The sequence below is a fragment of the Anas acuta genome, chromosome 28, assembly GCF_963932015.1.
Source record: "Anas acuta chromosome 28, bAnaAcu1.1, whole genome shotgun sequence".
Classification (NCBI taxonomy): Eukaryota; Metazoa; Chordata; class Aves; order Anseriformes; family Anatidae; genus Anas; species Anas acuta.
The window spans coordinates 1,237,842-1,251,591 of NC_089006.1; the positions used below are offsets into that span (position 1 = coordinate 1,237,842).

The window sequence follows — 13,750 nt, forward strand, 5'->3', positions numbered from 1 at the left end:
TAAAATAATAAATAAAATAATAAATAAAATAATAAAATAATAAATAATAAAATAATAAAATAATAAATAAAATAATAAAATAATTAATAAAATAATAAAATAATATAAAATAATAAAATAATTAATAAAATAATAAAATAATAAATAAAATAATAAAAAATAATTTAAAAAATATAAAATTAAATTAAATTAAAATAAAATAAAATAATAAATAAAATAATAAATAAAATAATAAAATAATAAATAATAAAATAAAATAAAATAATAAAATAAAATAAAAATTAAAAATAAAAATTAAAATTAAAATTAAATAAAATAAAATTAAATAAAAATAAAATAAAATAAAAATAAAAAGGAGAGGGGGCGAGGAGGAGAAGGAGGGGAGAGCCGGGATGAGGGGCGAGATAGGGGCTGGCGGAGGGGGGGGTCCTCTCCCCATTTTTGTGTCCAACCCCCCCTCACTGCAGCACTTGCCCGCGGGTCTCCGGCAATTTCAAGGCGAGGGAGCTGCCGAGGGCCAGGGCGGTGGAGGCCAGGAGGATGGGCACGGCTTTGGTGATGCCCACGAAGGAGGTGAAGATGCTGATGCCCAGCACGGCCGCCAGCTTGCACAGCGCGTTGAGGAAGCCGAACGCCGTCGTCCTGCGGGGAATTAATTGGGGGGGTGGGAATTAGGAAGGGGGGTGCCCATCCGGGATGATCTCCAGGGTTTTGGTTCATCTGCGCCCAGAAGTTTGAGCCTGGGTGCGAAAATCTAGTAGGTGGGCATCAAAATTGTGTGCCCGGCACCCAAAACCTCATAAACTAGACCCAAATCCTTGAACCCAGCACCCAAAACCTCATAAACTGGACACAAATCTTTGAACCTGGCACCCAAACCTCATAAATTAGACCCAAATCCTTGAACCCGGCACCCAAAACCTCACACCTGAACCCAAAAACCTCGTACCCAGCACCCAAAATCTCACACCTGTACCCAAAACCTCACACTTGGACCCAAATCCTTGCACCTGGACCCCCAAACCTCGCACCTGGCACCCAAAAACCTCGTACCCAGCACCCAAAACCTTGTACCTGGCACCTAAAAACCTTGCACCTGGCCCAAATTCTCACACCTGGACCCAAAAACCTCATACCCAGCACCCAAATCGTCACACTTGGACCCAAATCCTTGCACCTAGCACCCAAAATCTCGTACCTGGACCCAAAAACCTCTTTATCTGGCACCCAAATCCTTAGACTTGGCACCCACATCTTGCACTTGGCACCCAAAACCTCATACCTGGCACCCAAAAACTTCTTATCTGGCACCCAAATCCTTGCACCTGTACCCAAAACCTCACACCTGGACCCAATCCTTGCACCTGGACCCAAAAACCTTGTACCTGGCACCCAAACCTCATAGCTGGCACCCAAAAACCTCTTATCTGGCACCAATCCTTGCACCTGTACCCAAAACCTCACACCTGGACCCAAATCCTTGCACCTGGACCCAAAAACCTTGTACCTGGCACCCAAAACTCATAGCTGGCACCCAAAAACCTCTTATCTGGCACCCAAATCCTTGCACCTGTACCCAAAACCTCACACCTGGACCAAATCCTTGCACCTGGACCCAAAAACCCTCATACCCAGCACCAAATCCCCGCACCCAGCCCCCAAATCCTCACATTTAGCACACAAAACCTCACACCAGGACCCCAAAACCTCATCCCGGGCACCCTGCGCCCCACACCCTGGCCCCCCCGGCCCCCCGGCACCTCTTGTCGGAGGGGTAGAGCTCCACGGTGAGCACGTCCAGGGCGTTCCAGGAGGCGATGCTGACGCCGCCGAAGAGGCAGAGCAGCGCGATCATCGCCGACTCGCTGTTGCCGAAGGAGAGGAAGAAGCAGCTCACGCAGGACATCACGCTGGAGCCGGCTGCGGGGGGGGTGGGGTGGGGAACAGCGTCAGGGCTGGGGGCACCTCGCACCCCCCAAAAAGGGGAGAATTAAAGAATTGGGGAGGTGGAGGGGTTGGGAGGGAGCTGCGGAGAGCATCGGGTCCCCCCTGTGCCAAAGGTCCCCCCTGTGCCAAAGCCGTTCCCTAGAGGGGGTGCCCAGGGAGGCGTCCAGATGGGGCTCAAAAATCTCCAAAAGTGACCCAAAATCTCCCTGGGCTGCCCGTCCCAGTGCTCCGTCAGCCTTACTGGGAAGAAACTGGTGCAGAAAGTCCTGGCTCCGTTTTATGGCCGTCGCCCCTTGTCCTGTCCCCACAGGGCGCTGAGATGAGGTTGCCCAAACCCCTCTGCCCCCCACCCCACACGCTGAGATCCCCTCTCAACCTCCTCTTCCCCAGGCTGACCGCCCCCAGATCCCAAAACCTGGAAGATGCCCCAGGCCCTATAGCACCTTTATGGCCTTCTGCTGGCCTCATCCCAGGACCTCCCATCCTTTTTGCGCTGGGGAGCCAAAACGGGACACAGCTCCCCACCTGAGGTGCCTGAGCGCAGCATCACCTGCCACGGTCCAGGACCCCAAAAAAAAAAACTGGTGGGGGGGGGGGGAGGGAAAATTTGGGGTGCCCACCCAGCATGCGGAGGCGGCCGATTTTGTCCATGAGTAGGGCCGAGACGATGTTCCCGGGGAGCACGGCCAAGGTGCCCAGGAAGCTGACGAAGTAAATCATGTAGGCGTTGTTGTCGTCGCTGAAGTCCAGCTGGCAGCCCTCCTTGTTGTGCAGAAGGTGCTGTTCAGCACCCGGCTGTTGATGAACTTGTACTCGAAGAGATCTGCAAAGAGGGGGGGGGGACGGACCCCAAATGGGTCGTAAAAGGGGCGGCGAGGATCGAGGGGGGGTTTCTGCGCCGCCCCCGTCCCGCTCGTACGGTGTTGTAGAAGACGGTGGAGATGAAGGTGCAGTTCTTGAAGAAGGTGTTGCTGGAGGTGATGTCCTCGAAGTAGCACTCCTCGAACAGCGAGTCCTCGAACGTCACCGACTTCATCTTCAGGCCGATGAACCTGGGAATGGGGCAAAAAGAGGGGGGAAAAGGGCTCGCTGCCGTCCCCCGAGCCCCCCCCATCCCGGTGTCCCCGTCCCCTGGTGGCCACGCACTTGTCGTTGAAGTACTCGCCGCCCTGGTGGATCTGGTTCTCCAGGGTGAAGTGAAGGTGAAGTGCCGGACCTTCTCGCGGGTGAAGAGTTTGGTGCGCGAGGCGTACTCGATGTTCTGCAGGTGCTTGATCATGTCCGGGAACCAAACCGTCAGCCCGTAGTAGCTGCGGGTGAGAGAGGGCTGAGCCCGGCCATCACCAAAAACCCAGCCCCCAGCCCTGTGCCACCAGCCCCGTGTCACCATCCCATCCCTGTGCCACCATCCCGTCCCCATATCACCATCCCAATCCCCATGTCACCTTCCCTGTCCCTGTGCCATGATCCCATCCCCATGCCACCATCCCGTCCCCATATCACCATCCCAATCCCCATGTCACCTTCCCTGTCCCTGTGCCATGATCCCCATCCCATGCCACCATCCCCGTCCCCATATCACCATCCCAATCCCATGTCACCTTCCCTGTCCCTGTGCCACCATCCCCATCCCATGCCACCATCTCCGTCCCTATATCACCAGCCCCAATCATGTGCCACCATCCCAATGCCCATGCCACCATCCCCACAACACGATCCCTGTCCCCATGCCACCATCCCCATCCCATGTCATCATCCCCATCCCTGTGCCATGATCCCCGTCCCCATTACACCATCCCCGTCCCCATTACACCATCCCCGTCCCCATGCCACCATCCCAATACCCCTGCCACCATCCCAATGCCCGTGCCACCATCTCCATCCCTATGCCACCATCCCAATCCCCGTGCCACCATCCCCACCCCCATATCCCCATCCCCATACCACCATCCCCGTCCCCACATCCCCACATCCCCATCCCCATACCACCATCCCCAGCTGCCCCACCCATGGGTGCCACCCCCCATTCCCCCCTCATTTCCCCAGCCCCACCTGAAGGACATGGTGAACCACACGGCCATCATCATCAGCGTGATGCGCCGGTACTCGGGCGCGAAGCACTGCTGGAAGTTACTCCAAACCTACGGGGGGACGGGGGCGAGAGGTGACGAGGGGACACCGCAGGGGGACAGCAGGGCCACCCCCAACCCCCCCACACCCCCCCACACCCCCCAAGTCCCCACCTGCTGCGAGAGGTTGAGGAATCGGACGAGCCAGCGCCGGTACCACGTGCCGGTGTCCGACTGGATCTCGATGAGCTCGTCCTCCCGCTTGATGGTCTTGATGTGGGTGACCTGCGGGTGCGGGGGGGGGGGGGGGACGCTCTGGGCACGGTGGCCGTGAGCCCAGCCTCGTGCCTCAGTTTCCCCACCCGCTGTTGTAGAGCTGCGCCCCCCCCTCCCACCCTCTCCACGGGGGTGCTTTTCCCGGAGGCGGCAGCTGGGGGGTGGCGGGGGGGGTATGGGGGTATGGGGGTGTGGGGCGGGGGGGTTCTCACCGAAAAGACCCTCTCGGGGTGGCCCTTGGCCCTCATGTTGGTGTCGTGGACCTGCTTCAGCACCATCCAGGCCTCGTCGTGTTTGCCATTCTGCAAAACAAAACCCGGGCTCACCATGGGACCACCCCTGCCCCATTTCCCCCCCACCCTCCATCCCCAGCACCCATTCGAGGCAGGGTTGGGGGGGGGACGGGACACCCCCAGCACCCCTTTTCCAGCTCCGGTCACCTCCAGGAAGAAGCGGGGGCTCTCGGGCATGGTGGTGAGCGCCCCGATGGCGAAGACGGAGGGGAAGGCGCAGACCAGGACGAAAACCCTCCAGCTGTGGAACTGGTACGCGGAGCCCATCTGGAAGCTCCAGCCTGCGGGAACGGGATGGGATGGGACCGGCGGGGGGGACACGGAGGTGACACCGAGCCCCGGCGAGCCCGGCGAGCGCCGGCGCCCTTACCGTAGTGGGGGATGATGGCCCAAGCCATGGCCGAGGCGTAGATGCCCCCGATCATCCAGAACATGCAGAGCCAGCTCAGGTGCTCCCCGCGCTTCTCCTGCGCCAGGAACTCGGAGAAATAGGAGAAGACGATGGGGATGGAGCCGCCAATGCTGGGGATGGGGGCAGAGCGGCCGTCAGGGGAGGCTGAGGACGAGGAGGGGGACACAAACACACACACATGGACACCCCCCACCTCCTCCCAGGGCGCCGTGCCCCCCCCTTACCCCACGCCCGAGAGCAGCCTGCAGAAGAGGAAGGTGCCGTAGCCTTGGACGAAGGAGGAGAAGAAGGCGAAGACGCTGTTGACGGAGAGGGAGATGAGGAGGCACTGCCGTCGGCCCAGGCGGTCGGCCAGCCCGCCCCACAGGAAGGCGCCCACCATCATGCCCAGGTACACGATGAGCCCTGGGGGGGGGGGGGACACATGGGATGGGGGACACGGGGACAAGGGGGGGGGACACAGCGGTGTCAGCCCCTCAGCCCCACGCACCGAGGGACCCCCGGCACTGGCGGTGCTTGGGGCGAGGACTCGGTACTGGGGGGTGCTGAGGGGGTGCAGGGGGCAGAGATCCCCCCCCCCCAGCATCAACCCAGAGCCCCCCCCCATCCTCTCATTGTCTGCATCCAGCCCCCCCCCCCCTCCTCCCCTCCTCCTGCCCTGAGTTTGCCAGGTCTGGGGGGGGGGGGCACACAATAACACTCGGAATTTGGGCTGCAATGGGGGGGGGGATGGGAGGGGGGGGGGTGCCGCAGTGCAGCCAACGCAGCCGCCCGCAGCCCCCCCCCCCCAGAGTGCTCAGCGTCCCCTTATCAGCCCCGAGCAGGAGCAGGGAGATAAGCCTGGAGCTGCGGGGGGGGCACGAAGCAGTGCCTGGCTGCACAGTGATGCTCACCCCCCCCTCCGGCTGCTGCCTCTCTATATCCCACGTGCCCCCCCCATGCCCCCCAACCTCCTCATGGCCCCCCAAACCCCACGTCCCCCTCTCTGCTCACGTCCCCCACACCCCAGTGTCCCTCCATGTCCCCTTATCTGCTCCCCCCCCCCATACCCCACGTCCCCTTCCTTGTCCCCCTCTCTCCTCACGTCCCCCACACCCCATTTCCCTCTCCGTGTCCCCCACATCCCAGGTGTCCTTCCATGCCCCCCTACTTTCTCTTGTCCCCCTCCATGTCCCCTAATCTGTTCATGTCCCCATACCCCATGTCCCCACACCCCATGTCCCCCATACCCCAGTGTCCCTCCCTGTCCCCCTACCCTCCCACTCCCCCCCCCACACTCCCCTGTCCCCCCACATCCCCTCCCTGCCCCCTTTCCCCCATCCCTCTCCCCCAAGCCCCCCCCCAAGGCTCACCCAGCATCCCCTTGTTGGAGTCGGAGAGGCACATGTCCTTCTCGGCGCTGGGCAGCACGAAGCCCACCACGAAGACCTCCACGCCGTCGGCCATCAGGGCCAGTCCCAGGACGAAGTAGAGGGTCCACTGGAAGCGGCCGTGGCCGCACTCCTGCAGGATCAGCTCGTACTGCTGCGCCAGCTCCTCCTTGTCCTTCCTCCGCTGCCCCTCGGTGTCATCGAAGGCGCCGGCGGCCGCCTCGGCCCCCAGCCGCTCCCCGCCTTTCATCGAATCGTGCCGGGGGATGCCCTGGTACTCGCCCTCGTAGATCTCGTCCTCCTCGTCGTGGCCCTCGGTGGCATCGCTGGAAGCCCCCTCCTCCTCGTTGGCCCCCTCGCCCCCCCGGTAGTAGCCGTCCTGCGGCGGGTAGTCTTCGTCGTCCTCCTCCTCCTCGAAGCGGGTGTAGGAGCGCTTGGTGTACTCGTCCTGCATGCGGTCCATGCCCTTGCTCACCTTCTTGGCCGCGTGCTTCTTCACCTCCTTGGCGATGTCCTTGGCGCCCCGGATGAACGCCGTCCGGTCTCGGAAGCTCTCATCCATGGTGCCAGGGGGCTGGGTTTGGGCACCGGTGAGGAATTGAGGCCGGGGAGGGGGGCTCCGCGTCGGGGCTGCGCCCTCACGCCCGTGCTCGGCAGTGGGGTGTTTGGGGCCGGGCGGCGGCGCCGCCACCCATCCACGTGGCGAAGGCTGGGAGGGGGCGCGGGGTGGGGGGGGACCCCGGACCTGGGGAGCCCAGACACAAGCGGAGCCCGAGTTAGGTTGGGAACGGCCCCGCACGGCCCCTCCAAGGTCTGCGAGGCCCAAGGACGGCGCAATTTGCAGCACTTTTCCTCCCGGCTTGGATGGAGACGGGAGGATTTGGGGCACCTCTGCCCCATGGTGAGGCTGCAGGGAGCCGGGCAGGAGAGCCTGGCTTGGGGTCAGGCACCCGCAGCAGGGCACGGGGTGGGGAAGCAGCGGGAGCAGCTCCAGGGGGGGTTGTCACCTCTCAGAGTGCCCCCCAACCACGCTCATTCGGAGGAGCAAAGCTCTCGCAGTCACATTTCGGTGGCCTTTGGGCACCCGTTGGCCTCGTTGGAATCCAAAGTGGATTCCCCAGCGGCCAACAACGCGGCTGAGCACGGGGCTTGTTCACCTTGGTCCCTTCTCCCCCAGCATATCCCAGCCTTGGGGCAGTGGTCCCAGGATCAGCCCTGCTTGGGCGATGCTCCCCATGAGAGGGGGGGGCACACATTAGGGTCTGTGGGACCCCCCGAGCTTCATTTCCACAGCACCGCGGGGCTGGGAGCAAAAAATAAATGGGGGTGAGGAGGGAGCAAGGCGCACGGGAGGCCAGTTTGATGTGGGGAAAGGGAGGATGGACCCACACAGGAGAATGGGCGAGCCAAAAGCCAATGGGGCCACCTCACCCCTGCCTCAATGGCCCCCCCAAAAGGGACCCCAGTGGGGATGGGGGGATCCCTGATGGGGACAGGCCCCGCAGAGGGAATCCCAGCAGTGATTGGGATGAGGAGGGTGCAGGTGGGCCCCACAGCCCCTCCGAGCACCCAGGGACAGCCCAGGAGCCCCAGGCCATGGGACCCCCCCAGTGCCTCCCGCTGCTCCCCATCAGCCCATTGAGAAAAAGGCGGCGCCACCTCCTCAATGGGGCCGGGTGGGTGGGGCTGGGCCGGGAACCAATCAGCTGCGGGGGGCGTGGCCACCCCACCGGCATCAATGGGGCTGGGGGGCACGGCCCAGCTGCTCGGCCAATCAGCTGCGGGGGGTGTGGCTACGCACCTGCCCTACCTCCCCCCCTTGCCCCTGGCTCGTGGCACCCATAGGGCGAGGGGGTCACGGGATGGGGACAGGGATGGGGACATGGGGACGGGGACATGGGGATAGGGACATGGGGATAGGGACCTGGTGAAGGGACCTTGGGGATGGGGACAGGGATGGGGACATGGACCTGGGGATGGAGTCCTGGGGACAGGGACATGGGGATGGGGACAGGGATGGGGTCCTGGGGATGGGACCTTGGGGACGGGGATGGGGACATGGGGACAGGGACATGGGGACGGGGTCCTGGGGACGGGGACCTGGTGAAGGGAACTTGGGAATGGGGACCTGGGTACAGGGACCTGGGGATGGGGTCCTGGGGAGGGGACCCTGGGGATGGGGACAGGGATAGGGACTTGGGGACAGAGACCCTGGGGAGGGGACCTTGGGGACGGGGACCTGGGGATGGGGACCCCGGGACTCTGTGGGCCCCAGCAGGGCGCGTGGTGCCCCCCCAGGGGGTAGGGTCCCGGTGACAGCGAGGGCTTGGGAAACCCCTGCCCATCTCCAGGGGGTCACCCAGCCCACATCCCACCTCACCCTCAAGGGACAGGGGACAAGGAAACCGAGGGGACATCGGGGACATCGCTGCCACCAGGCCACAGGCAGCGCGTCCCCGGCGGGTTCAGCCAGGATTGCAAGTCACCGCCAGGAACCAGGCCGGCTCCGGGTGCCAAAACCACCCCAATCCCTCGGGAAGGGCAGGACGGAGAGAAACCAGCACCACGCAGCCTGAGCCACCACCGACCCCACAGGGACCACGAGGGGGACCAGTCCCCAAAAACCACAGGGGTCCCCAAAACCTCCCAAACTTGGCATCGGTGCCCCGGGTGAGCAATCCCCAGCAGGGTGCCGAAGGAGGTTTGGGGTTGGGGGTGCCCTGGGGAGGGGTCCCCAACCCCGATCCAGGTGCCCGAAGCTCGCCGCGGTGGCAGAGGCGGCGCCGGGGACCACGTGCCCAAGGCCACGTTCCCCGGGGAGGCTTCCAGAAAAAATTTGGCTGCGGCTTCACCAGAGCCTTCGGCCGGAGCCCTGGCCCCGTGCTGCCGTCCCGCTGGGACCCCCCCCAACCCCACAAAAGCTCAGCCCAGCCCATGACAGGGACGGCCCCCAGACACCAGCGGGTACGGGCACCGCTGGCCCTGCTGAGGGGCCCGTCACGACCCCCCCAACCCCCCCAAATTGCTATTTTTGACCCCCCGGTGGCACAAAACCCTCCGGGCAGCAGCGGCCACGCGCGGCCAGCGCCGCAGAAGTTGAGCCGCAGGGAGAGGGACGCAGCCGTCAGCGCGCGTGTGTTTGTGTGTCCCCCCCCTCCTTCCCTCTGCGCCCCCCCCCCCCACCGACAGAGAGAGAGAGGGGGGACAGGGCACGGCGGCGAGCTAAAATTAGCCCTTCCAAAATAGCCGGGGCCGTCAGCAGCGCTCCCCCCGGGGTGGGCGCCCACGCCGGCTCTGCGCAGGCACCCGGGGACGGTGCGGTGCCGGCGCTGCGGCACGCCGCGGCCCCCCCCTTATTCCCTCATTCCCCCCCCCCCCTTTTCCTGAGCTGATTTCTGAATGAAGCCGGGCAGGGACCTCCAGGCAGCCTCAATTCCCTCGGACGCCCACCGCCCTCTGTTCCCCGGCTGGGTGGGGAGCAAAAAAAATCCCATCCTGGGGAGCCCCCCCCGGGTGGCTCCCGAAGGCGCTGGAAGGAGCCGTGGCCTTGGCAGCGCCAAGGTCATTTTGCCCCCTGTGGGGGCTGCCCCCCCCCAGGTGGCACGGTGACACGGCTCGCAGCAGCAGGGAGCTGGCAAAGGGCGAGGGGAGCAGAAGGGAGGCCGAGAAGCCACCGGTGGGGGGGGGGGGGGACGGGGCCCGTCCGCGTGCACCAAGGTCACCGCTGGGCTCCGGGGAGCCTCGAGGAGCCGAGCTGGCACCACGCAGGTTGTCAAGACGAGGGGTTTGATCTCACGAGGCGCCCCGTAGGTAAAAAGGGGGGGGCCCAAAAATGCTCCCCTGGCTGCACAAAGGCGCCGCTGACCCCCCTACCCCATCGGTGGCGTTAGCCCGGGGGGGCACTGCCAGCCCCCAGCCAGGCTGGGGGGCTCCGGAGCCTTTTCCTCCTGCCAGGTGCCGGTGATGGGCGCAGCCCTGCCTCGCTGCGCACCCCAAGACCACCCCCCAAAAAAGGGGGTTCCCATGTCTGGGTCCCCCCCGCAGCCCCCGGCCTTTCCGCAGAGCAGCCAGAACATGGCGACAAGGGAGAGGAGTTGGAAACCCCCCCGGTGCCCAAGGTCATTGCCGAGCCCCCCCCCCAGCACCCCCAGAAGAGCCGAGGGGCTCCCCCTCCCCAAAACCCGCCGGTGCCCCCAGGAGAAATCTCCGTGCCCGCAACGAAATCCCCGCTGGTGCTGGAGCCCGGCCACAGGGCAGGGATGCCGAGGGGCTGCCAAGCACGCACATTAAAAAAAATACATAAAAAAAAACAAAAATCAAGACAACCCGAAGCCGGAGGCAAGGTTTTTCAGGACAAAATGGCCACAGCCACGGGAAAGGGGAAGCCGAACCCCTCATCCGTCAGCCGGCAACCCCGAGGATGCTCGGGAAAGGCAGCGAGGAGAGGAGGAGGAGGAGGAAGGCAATCCCCTTCCCCGAAGCCCTTTTTCCTTTTTTTCTCCTTTCTCCTTTTTTCTCCTTTTTTCTCCATTTTTCTCCTTTTTTTCCTCCTTTCTCTCCCCCTTACCTGCTGCTGTGGCCCCGCTCTCCTCTCCGGCGGCGGGAGGATGCTCCGGCAGGGATGTGGCAGGAAAACAGCTCGCGGGTACCAGCGCTAACGCCGCAGCCTCCGCCACACACGCTGAGCGTTGGGAGAGTCCATTGCAAGAAGGGAGGCAGCAGGAGGGAGGGGGGGGGCCGTGCTTCAGCTACCAGCGATGCAGGGCTGGGGGGGGGCTCTACCTTCTCCGTTTTTTCGCCAAGGCGCAAGGAGGGCGGCGATGCTCCGACACCCCCGGGGGGATCCCGAGGGAGAGGGGTTCCCGTGCTCCGAGGGGCTGGAGGGGAAATGGGGGGGTCGTAACGGGGTGCGAGGAGCTGCCAACCCCCCCTCCCCAACACACGCACACAATCTGAGTCACGTCCTCCTCCGGGGGGATGGTGGGGGGGGGGGAATGGAGGAGGGGGGGGGGATTTCGATTTCTTCCGATCAAATTTTGTCCGCCTGGACGGGGCCGCGCGAGGCCCTCCCGTCGTGATGCAGCACAAACGCTCCCGACGGCGCTGGGAGGAGCGTGGGCACGGGGGGTGGGGGAAGGTGGGGGGTGCCCAAACCCCAAATTCCCCCCCCCCCCGATGAAGGATTTGCCCCAGGGGGGGTGAAATCAGCTCTGGAGCACTCCACCCCCCAAAAAAAAAACCATAACCCAGCTCCCTCCTGGGGGATGCAGGGTGCCCAGGAGGGGGTCTCCCTCTTTTTGGGGGGACCCTAAAAAGCCGTGCCCGCTCCCCGTCCTCGTGCAGTGAGCTGGGGGGGGGCATACCTGGTCCCCCTGCTCCCCCCCCTGCTCCTTCCCTCGTGCAATGAGCTGGGCAGGTCTCAGCACCCAGCAGGACCCCGTCCTCCTGCTCCGAGGCCGAGGAGCTCGGGGTACGAGCGAGGCCGAAGGCCAAAAGGAACAGGGCGAGGGGCAGCTCGAGTGGCCTGGGTGGGCTCTGCAGGAGGCCAACGGGGTCGGGGAGCAGGGAAATGGGGTTTGTGCACCAGAGGGGGCGTGGGGAAGGATTTGGGAAAAGCCCCACAACCAAAGGAGCCCCTGATGGGAACCATCCTACAACAGGGAACGGGGCTGAGCTAAAGGGGGGGCTTCAGCCCAGCCGGGGCTGGCTCTGGCAGGGGGGGGGCTCTCCCGAAATGTGCTGGGTGAGCGCTGCTCCCTCCGGGTGCCACGTCCCACCGAGCTCTGACTCATGTGCCACGCTGCCACCGCGTCCCCTTCCCCTCGGCGCAGCAGCCGGGAGCTCGTGCTCAGCCCCGAGGCTCCTGTGTGAAAAAAGAAAAGCGACACGCACTGCAGCAGGGCTGGGGGGGGGCAGCCTGTCCCTCTCCCCCCAGCTGCTGCTTCTCAGCTTTTCTCCTTTACCAAGGCCTAAAAAAGCCGGGCACGAGGGGATAAAAACCCGAGGTGGGCTCTGGTGGCTGCCCTCGAGTAATGTCCAGGGGCATGGTGGTGGCTCCTTCTGGGACGTGCTGGTTTCTTGGGGTCCCCCCCAGGACCCACCTGGGCTGGAGCAGGGCTCTTCCCCACCCTGACAGCTCACTGGAGGGAGGAAAAAAAAGGCATAAAGGCATCTTTTTTTTTTTTTTTTTTTGCCAGGAACAGCTATTAAAATAGAAGCCGTTCCCTCCCTGCACACACACACACACTGCAGAGGCTTAACCAGCGCGGCAGGCGAAGGTGGCGACGAAACGAAAGCCGAGGGCTGCGCTGCCGACGGCCCCAAATCAGCAGCGAGGGCTGAATCCCGCGCTGGAGCTCCTGCAGACAGCAGCCCCGCTGCTCGGGAGGCAGCTTCCAGGAGGAGGTGGCACGGGGAAAGCGGCTGAAGGTGGTGCTGAGCCTCGCAGGAGGCTGCCAAGGTCACCCCGGCGCAGGAGCGACTGAGCCACCTCGCTCGTGGCCCGCGTCGAGGCTTGATCGATGGCTGGCAAGCTGCCTCCCTCCCTGGCGCGATCCTCTGCCCCTCCAGGAACATTCACAACCACGGGAGCTGGCGGGGATTTGGGGCTTTGGTCACCTGAATGTTGGCAGCGAAATCACGGCTGCCGTTTGCTCTCTGCGCCCAGCTCTCCACAGGCAGGTCGAGCACCCATGGGTGGCCCCCCTCGGCTCCTCCGCGCCCATCGCAAGCTAAACCCCAGAAGCCAAACCCCACAGCCCTGCAAATTCACTCCCTTCGGGTCTCCTCGCCTTCAGAGGTGCTTTTCCGCGCTGCATTAACGCGCCCTCCCCTGCACCCATCGCCCGCAGCGGGGGGGTTTCGGCGTTTTGTCGTTTGAAGCGTTTGGATTTCAGATTTCAGCTCTTGCAGCCACGTTCTCCAGGCCTAGAGGTGAGAGAGCTGGGGCTGGGGGAACGTCAGGACACGCGGCGGAGCTCTTTCAGCACGCAGACCACAGCGGGGAAGGCAAACGACAGCCCCACGCCTGGGCAGAGCGGTCCAAACAGCGGGCGTGTGGTAAACAGAGCTCATCAGGAAGGAAAAAAAACACCTCCAGCCCAGCTGCCGGCTGCTCAGGAGCAAGCAGCAGAGCCCTTGGCAGCTTCTGGCCTCTTAACCAGCGAGGATTTACTGCTGATTTACACCTGAGACATCTCCTCCTCCCCCTTCAGCTCCGTTCCTCGAAGCGATAGCTGTGAAACCGTTTTTTTTTTTCCTCCTGGTGCAGGTGGAGGAGCCGGAGCCGCGCAGCGCAGGCAGCACTCGGAGGGCCTCCTGCCTCGAAGGTGACACGAAATTCGCAGAGCGGTTTTGTTGCCTCCCCAGCAGGGTCTGGATCTC

At 63.0% G+C, this 13,750-nt stretch overlaps 1 protein-coding gene across 1 annotated transcript; it reads right to left on the reverse strand.

Annotated features, from left to right (window-relative positions):
- Positions 1 to 352: 352 nt before the first annotated feature.
- SV2A (synaptic vesicle glycoprotein 2A) lies at positions 353 to 11,361 on the reverse strand. The gene is given in 15 exon segments (XM_068662963.1): positions 353 to 642; positions 1,761 to 1,920; positions 2,568 to 2,720; positions 2,723 to 2,773; positions 2,869 to 2,999; positions 3,094 to 3,145; positions 3,148 to 3,257; positions 4,000 to 4,088; positions 4,191 to 4,301; positions 4,505 to 4,594; positions 4,733 to 4,866; positions 4,956 to 5,107; positions 5,222 to 5,402; positions 6,350 to 7,112; positions 10,935 to 11,361. Coding segments are annotated over 14 exon segments (2,178 nt in total). The 5' UTR covers positions 6,930 to 7,112; positions 10,935 to 11,361; the 3' UTR covers positions 353 to 458.
- Between the last annotated feature and the right edge of the window lie 2,389 nt (positions 11,362 to 13,750).